At 39.1% G+C, this 8,484-nt stretch overlaps 1 protein-coding gene across 1 annotated transcript in view; it reads right to left on the reverse strand.

Annotated features, from left to right (window-relative positions):
• Positions 1-7,927, reverse strand: part of CLSTN2 (calsyntenin 2) — an 82,321-nt gene extending 74,394 nt beyond the window's left edge. Inside the window, exons 1-2 of the mRNA XM_066193826.1 lie at positions 7,737-7,927; positions 5,919-6,127 (exon numbers count right to left, since the gene is read on the reverse strand). Of these exons, the coding sequence (XP_066049923.1) occupies positions 5,919-6,127; positions 7,737-7,897 (370 nt within the window). The 5' untranslated portion in view covers positions 7,898-7,927. The remainder of the gene's footprint in view (positions 1-5,918; positions 6,128-7,736) is intronic.
• Between the last annotated feature and the right edge of the window lie 557 nt (positions 7,928-8,484).

Genomic DNA, 8,484 nt, shown 5'->3' on the forward strand with positions numbered 1-8,484 from the left:
TTGTGAGCTATGAGTAGGTCCACTCTCCTCTTCCACATTTGCCACAATATATGGCTTTAATAGCCATGTTCCTGAGATCCACTGAACCCAAGTATCTTCCTGTTTTCCCAAAAGTTATTACCCTGTAGGTGAGAGACATTTCAAAAATAGGAAAAGCCTCAGAATCACCTCCTGCATTACAGTGCTTAGCAGTATTTGATAGGGCAGCACAGAGCTATCACATGGAAAAATAAAACCCAGCAACAGCAGGGTTTGTCTGCTGAACCTGACACACATATAAAGGTGACAAATTACCTGCTTTGGGAACAAAGACATCAGAAATTTCAGAAGGAAAGGGAAAGATCTTTCTCTGAATAGTTCCTGGAGGACTGGGAGAGCACCATGCAAAATGCATGGATTTTCTACTAACAAGTTCAGTACTTAAATTCTGTTCATTTCCACTGAAATTTACTTTTTGCACAAGTTAAAATTTCATCCTGTTTAATTCATTTCGTGCTTTTGCTCAGGGCTGTTTGTTTTACTGTCTCTTTGAAAGAAGATTTTTGTTCTAGAATTCAAGGAACAAACTTACTCTGCAGCAGTGCTACATGTAACAACTGCTTGCAAGCAAGGATCAGCAAAATTCAGTTGTTTGTGCTAAATTTGAAATGGGCAGCTCCCATATCCTGAAATTTAATCAGATGCACTGAACTGATCCCCACAGGTGCTGGCCAAATCTCTTTTTTTAGGCACAAAACATTAGGTTTGGTTTGGGAATTTGGGTTTCATTCTCGTTTTTCTTTTCACTCAAGTGACAGACAGGAGAAAGCAGACAAATGCAGCTTCTTTAAAGAAGTCTTTCACTAAAGCTCCATTAATTTGACAAGTGAAGACTTTTAGCAGGTGTGTCTCTGCTGCACACTCTTTATCTTGCCAGAGCCCACCACTTTTCTTTCTATTGCTACTACTACAACTACATTAAAGACAGCTTTAGGAGTTTAATTGAAAGGGATGCAAAACGTTCCAGGTCAGGCCTCAAGGAAAGCTGATGTTTGCATTTATCACCACTTTCAGGTTCAGAACCTGCAGCTTAAATAGACCCTTGCATCTGCAGTTACAAGTCAGGTCCAATACCCCATTTACGGCTGACTCTGAGTCTCTCTCACTCCCTTTGTGAGCAGGGCACAGAGGAGGAAAAGTCCTTCTCATGTTTTTATGTCTTGAAAGAAATGGAATAAGCTGCTGAAGGCTAATTTGTAAACAGAGCAGTGTCCTGCAGACTCTGGGCTTCTTTCTCTGGGGTACCTCATCTTGCCTGCCATGGGCACAGCTCTTTCCTCCCCGTAAGAGCTGCAACAACGACACCAACTACTTCTCTGGGGTTTGAGTTAGTGATTGACAAAACAATCTAATCACCCATTTTACTATCTTGAGTTGCCTGGTTAATGTCTGCCTAAGAGGATTTAATGAAAAACTGCCACTCTATATACCTAATTACTGATGTTATATCTGCTCAGTTCTTCTGTCCTTTCTGCGTTATATTATTTCTTACGTGAATCTTTATATTTCCCTATTTAGTTCTCCTTGGTATTATTTTAGTCTGTGATCAGCAAAGATAATTCTCAAGAAACCAAAATTGTCCAAATTTTCATTAGCAGATTGCTAGAATTTTTGTGGCACATACACTGTCCTACAAGATTTATATATCATTACAACATATTTACATTTCATTAAATCTATCTTCCAAGATCTTCATTTCATTATGGCCATTTCAGATTTGTGCTACAAAGATTCTGACTCCTAGGTGTTATTCTGGAAGGTTATTTGGATGACTTGCAGATGTTACCCAATAGTTTATTGATTTCCTAGTAACTTTTTTCTCTTACCTCTTACCTCTGATGCTTTATGATTCTTTGGGTTTTTATAATTTGATCAATACGATTAAAAAGTAGACACAGAAGGGAAGCACTATAAACAATGAGTAACTAAAGTTTTAGAGATGATAATCTGAAAGTTTCTGTTTACATCTCACCCCTAGACAAAAAAGTAATTAATAACACTAAAAAGAGAAAATTTTAATTGGAGAAGTAAGTACATTACTACACAATTTAAAATTAGTCCATACATTTTTTTTTTCAGTCTCCCTAAATACCTGCCTTTTCCTGGTAATACCCAGAGCGATAATCAATTTTCAAACAACAAAAAGCAGATCAGTGACTACAGGAATATATTAAATCCTTCCTGAGGACACAGACATTTACACCTCTGTTTCTTCAAGGTCAGTTTTAGGGATAGATGGTTATAGCCATTCCTCTTTTACGGCTCTTCCACCTTACTTTGGAGCAGTCACGAGAATGGGGAAAGACTTGACTGATTTAGTATGGCAATTCCCTCCTAAATTCCAGTTACTAAATCCATTGATCTTCTTGTCAAAAAGATTCATTTTTAAATGATAATGGAAAGACTCTGTCATTTAATAAATATATAAATATCAGATGCAGATACTCAGCCATAAAGTTTGGCTTTACTTTTCTGGCAATATAAAGTTTGCACAGATCCTACTGCACCTCTGGGTAGTGTAAAGGGGGATCTTGTGAAGTCCTGTCCTGTCAAGGATTTGTAAGTTGATAAAACCTGTACCGACAGGACAGGTGCCTGTCTCATCTTCACATTGAACAGTCTGAACATGCACTTGTGAAGTGCTCCCCAGAGCTGAGTGGCAAGTAAGAGTCATCCCCATTTTTGAGGTGAGACTAGGTCAGAGCCGTGACAGAATTTGTATCTATACCTGAGTTCCCAGATCATCTGACCATAATCCCTGACAAATACGGCACAATATATGTGAATAGAAATGGGTTCTGCTGGCATTATGACAGATCTGTGCATTGTGGTTTAATTTTTCTGTGACCTGTAAAAAGCCTACACAATATTGCTGCAGTAACTGACTTGATTTGGATTTTCTGCTAAGGAGAAAATGAGACTAATCTGCATGCAATAATACTTTAAAACATATTATGCTTTATACCTTTAATCACAGATCTTTGCACAGCAAACCATAAATTTGTCCTCTGCCTTTACATGACTGTATTTTATGACTCAGAGTTCATTACTCTTCAAGTTGGGCTCATCATATTCAAGACTGAATTTTATTAGTGCTATAGTTTCAGAACACAAAGTAATTTTATCCACAAGGAAATCACATACCAAGGGCCAGAGCTCCTAAACTTAACTGGGAAGTTTTATATTACCTTCCCAAAGTGCCTAAGCTACAAGGACCTGTAGGAAATAACCCCAAGCTGATGCTGCTTCCTGTGCCCACCCACTCCTGCTTCCCATGGAGTGGGGATGAGGCAGCCTGTGCACCAACATAGTCTGCAGGGCTCTCTCTGCCTCACCACAAACCTTCCCCAATGTGTAATATAATTTTTCAAGGCCAAAAAATGCTCCATGCACGGATCCAGGGACAAGGAATAAGTTTTACCTAATAAGACAATGACCTGCCAAAAGAAAAAGAGCTGATGGAATAGCTTCATCTTTTACAGACGTGTTTGGGGTGGGTTTCATACATTGGTCATGAAAAAATCCACCATCTGGGGCAGACAATGGCATGTTTTCCTCAAAATTCACCTCCACCTCCAACTTTTGGGGCCCCCTGCAATATTTAGATTTGATTTCAAGGTATCTAGTTATCCTCTTTCTCAGCAATGAAGCTCCACATGTAGGTGACTGAAAAGCATTAAAAAATCATAACCTGAAGAAGACACAAGAACCTAGATTTGTATTTCACAACGGATTAAAAAAAACCCTGTTAACAAAATCCTAATTAGAATAATATTACCAGACAATCCCAGGAATCTCATACATCTATTTTAACCACCCTAGAGGGAACTAAAATGGGCATGTTTCCAAAGAATTTGCACCAGAGAAAGTTTATATCAGCTGCCATAGAGAGACATTCTCAGCAATGTTGGAACTAAGCAACATATTTCTGTCATTAAATAAAAGTATAACCATCCATTCTAACTTTGTCTCTAATCCCAATATGTTTAAGCAATTACCAATATCTTCAAAAATTGCAAATTAGACTGCAATTACTGTTGGTTGTGGCAGAACTGTTCTTTTAGTGAACAAATAGATCAAAAATGTTAATTGAATCAATGACCAAGAAAACTGCAAGTATTAAAACCTTATACCAATTATTCACTGCAGGCTTTAAAGTCTCATTTAAATCAAGGATTTTCTCATTGCCTTTGCTGAAAAACAGGTCCCAGGCACATGAGGACAAAGAGGTAACCAAGGACCCCTGACATTTCCCATGCTTTTGATCATGCCTCTGACTATAAAAAGACATGAACACTCCTGAGGCAGCTACTCTGTGTGATAGGAGCTGAAAAGGCATGAGCAGTAGAAAGGACTGTTCTGTATCACACCAATTTCAGGGTATTCTCTGTCCCTCATATCTGCCACAAACCCTGCAGGAAATTATGAGACAACCTGTGATTTCTGTAGGTACCCACCCTCCACACAGGTAAGTCACATAGAGCCTTGGAAAAAAAATAGATTCAGAGACATGGAGAACTTTCTTTTATGACAATATGGGAATTCTTTCAGTTAGAAAAATATCCATGAGGAGGAAAAGCTTCTAAGGAATTATTTCCTTAGAAATATCTCTAAATGCCCACTTGCTGTTAAAAATCCTTTGTGCAGTTCTCTGGATTCCCAAGAATCCTCAGAATTACTGTACCAGCTGCCCTCATTTACTCAAACACAAACATATTCCTCATGATTACACTTCCTACACCATACACTTGCTTCCCAGTATGTGATAACGAGATGGATTTTTCCCCAAAGTAATAAAAGTTGATTGATGTAACAGGTTATTGTCTTCTGATGCTCATCTGTGCATTGTGCAAGAACTTCACAAATACAGAGGAATAATTTTTGAACAAGGTAAAGAGCTTTCATAAAACACCCCAACATGAAAATGACTGCTTAGAGGAAACAGTAGCTCCATCCATGCTTTCCATTTACAATTTGGCCAAAAATCAGATTTAACTTCCAAACTGTACTCTCCTCCCACAAACAACAGGGATTAAATCCTTCTACTAGGAGAGATAAATCAGAGCACTTCTGGGTATGCACACAGTGTATTTCTTCTGGGGAAACTATTTTGTATTGTCTGAAGCAAGCAGAGAATGGGAGGAAGGACCTTCCACACACTTTTCATGCAGCTCAGCCACCATTCCCAAACTCAGTTCCATGTTCTTTGGTATTCCAGGAAGGTGACATACAGGGACACCAAGGTCAAAAACTGCTGCACATAGAAAACTTAATAAGGTTTATTATTTCCCCTAAAATATAAAATACCTACCTTAAAAAAAACAACTATAAAAACCAACCAAAGCTTAAGAAATGGTACTAATTCTCCAAAGTACATTTTCTTCCATGCTGCAGAATAATGGAACCACTTCAGGAAGCACCACAACTGGGCAGGTTTGTGGACTCATGATCCTAAAAGCTTTAATAATCAATAAACATATGCAGAATATTGCATATTCAGGCTCTGCTTCAGGAAGTTCAGGGGAATGGGACAAGCTGTAATCCAGTTAATAAACCCTGCATTGGAGAATACATGCTGCCTTGGGGAATACCATCACTTGGATGGGAAACAGGATCTGAGACCATTAGGAGAATGGACTGAGTGACCAAGAATCATGTTGCTCACCTAAATGTGGTGGTTTAATTTCCACAGGACATTACTGCATTGCTTTCTGCTCTAGCGCTAGACAAAAGCGATGGAATTGCTCACTGTGAGGATTCCTCCGTTCTCAGAGATGAGAACAGGATTTCTCACTGGAGCTCTCTCTCCAGCCAGGTGATCAGCTCGTGCTCCCAGGAACTGACAGCCCTGCAGGCAGCCCTGCTGTGGCAGCACTCACCATTCCTGTCGATGGCAAAGGGCACATCTGTGGTGACAATCTCGTAGTTGCAGATCTGGCTGTATTGTGGGGAGCAATCCTCATCTGTGGCTTCCACCTGCAGGATGCTGTCATAGATCTTCCCCTCTGTCACTGAGGCCTTGTACATGCTCTCCTTGAATACTGGCGAGAACTCATTAACATCTTTTACCTGGATATGGACTACTGCCCTAGAATAGGCACAGAAAACATCAAAGAGAAAAATAGATTTATTGTGACACCTCACTAAGAGTTTCTTTTCAAAACACTTGAAAAGACTAACAAAACATATCTAGAAAACTATGTAAGCCCCTATTAAAATAAGATATTACTGAATTTTAATGTTTAATTTGCCCAGTTTAGTATCTTTAGGTGGCAGTAGTCTATTGCCATGGCTTGTAGGGAGAGGATTTCACGGTGCCCCCTATTAAAATCTGCCTTTAAAAATGAACCCCACAGAAAGTCAGTGATATCATTACAGGGTAAAATAAGCCAAGAGGAAAAGAAAAATCACAGTAGTCTTCCATATCCAATAGCTAAAACCGGTCAGTTTACGTACATTCTTCCACATTAAGTAAGGCTCTCACCTTCCGCTGATGCGAATTATCTAATCCCTCAATTAGTTACAACACTGTACATGTAGCCCACCAAGGCCTTTGGTATTTAGTGAATAAACCCTGAAGGCCTTGCTTTGGAAGAATTTGCTTTCTGGTTTGATAGGCAGGGTCACAGAGGGACACAGAAGGGATGTTCTGGAGCAATGACAGAGCCACAGTAAAGGCTGGGACCCCAGGCAGTGCGGCTGAGCACGTGCTACTAGACAAAGCCTGGCGGCAGTGGACCAGATTTCCTATAGTCAAGACTGGACCAAAATTTTCCACAACTGGATTTCTACCAGATTGTTACTGACTTGAGAGGGGGGAACATAATAAAATTTGATATTGTGAAGCAAAAACTGTTTCTGCAATTTGATGGTTATCTGCTATTGCAGGCTTCCTCCTAAATCTGTATTCTTTTTAAATATCCTGAGAACTTCAGCATGCATTATAGACCTAATTAATTTTTTAATTGTCACATGTCCTGGATGAGCAGAAGGAAGAATGATTACTATAAATCATTTATTATAATGGCTCTCAGCAAAATGAACTATTTGTACAGCACTTATACATCTCTGTGAGTTAAATTTGTCTTTAATGACAAATGGTCTGGAGCTTAGTTTTATGAATTCAAAAGGGAAAAAAGGCACTGTGCCACGTAACCTTATTCAGGGAATTGGCTCCACAGTAAAAAGTACCACCTGCTGACTTTCAATACACTCCTCTTCAGAGGACTTCACTTTCTCTAAGACTCGCTGGACAAAGGCTGAGGTCAGACACCTTTCAAACATGACACTGCTCAGTTTATGACATACATATACTAAAAAAATGGGATGATTCCTCTTTTCTTACCATTTGAAATGAGATGAGCAGAGAGAAAACCCATTTAAAAAATGAAAATATCAATTGAGAGCCAGCTTCTATGACCTGGATATATTCAACATGAAAGCAAGAATGGAAAATATAAACCAAAACTGTAATGCATTTATCCACTTGAACGCAGGTCCTGTTCAAAGCTTTAACTGAAGCAAACAAAAATGAATATATTTTCTAATACAAAAAAAAAAAAAAGAATGAAAAAAATGGGTGGAATATTGCAACAATGGTTCATCTTTGCTTTATTTGCTTTCTACCTGACAATAACATAGACTATGGAGTGAATGTATACCAAAGCAAAAATACATTTCTCCTCATTTTCACCCACTTGTGAGATTTTTTCCAGTTTTTTCCACCTGGTCCTGATCCACAGTCATATGCCTGGATGATGAATGTGTATTCCTTCTGCAGCTCACAGTCAATGGGACTCCTTGCTCGAAGCCGACCTTCTCCAGATGTCTTGTTCAGCACAACAGCCTCGAAGGGCATTTCTTGCCCATGGATTTTAAAAGCACAAATTTCACCTGTGAGCAAGAGCACAAAACAATCATAACTGGGGGAAGTCTAAGACTTATGCACTGAAGTGACACCTGCAAAGTTCATTTGTATTTCACCTGCTGTTCCAGAGGAGAGAAATACAGACTCAGGCATCAAGTCATTGTGTATCCAAAAGGGCCATCAATCAGACACTTGTGCAGTGGGATGGCCTGAGTGCAGCTCCAGGCACACTCCTCCCTCTTCCTCTGTCAGTACTAAATGGTTTTTTAAAGCCCCAGAGGCCATTCCATATGGTACCAACAGTAACAGTAAGCTAAATTATTTTTGAGCCAAATTAAGAGACTGTATTTATTTAAAGAAAATAGCAAGAAGTAAAACAGATTATACTTCAGAGGTGGTCTTTTTTTAACTGCTGTCACTTCTTGAGCCACCTTAGCTGCCAGGTGGTAGGAGATGTAAAGATTCTTGCATTTTAGTTTCCCAACAGTGGAAAAACTAATGGTGCAGAACATGGGCACATTCAAAATACATCCTGCTATATTTACAAACATACATCATCTTTAGAACAGAAGTAGTTG

The sequence above is a fragment of the Chamaea fasciata genome, unplaced genomic scaffold (assembly GCF_029207755.1).
Source record: "Chamaea fasciata isolate MVZ Bird 193981 ecotype frontalis unplaced genomic scaffold, bChaFas1.0.hap1 SCAF_11, whole genome shotgun sequence".
Taxonomy (NCBI): Eukaryota; Metazoa; Chordata; class Aves; order Passeriformes; family Sylviidae; genus Chamaea; species Chamaea fasciata.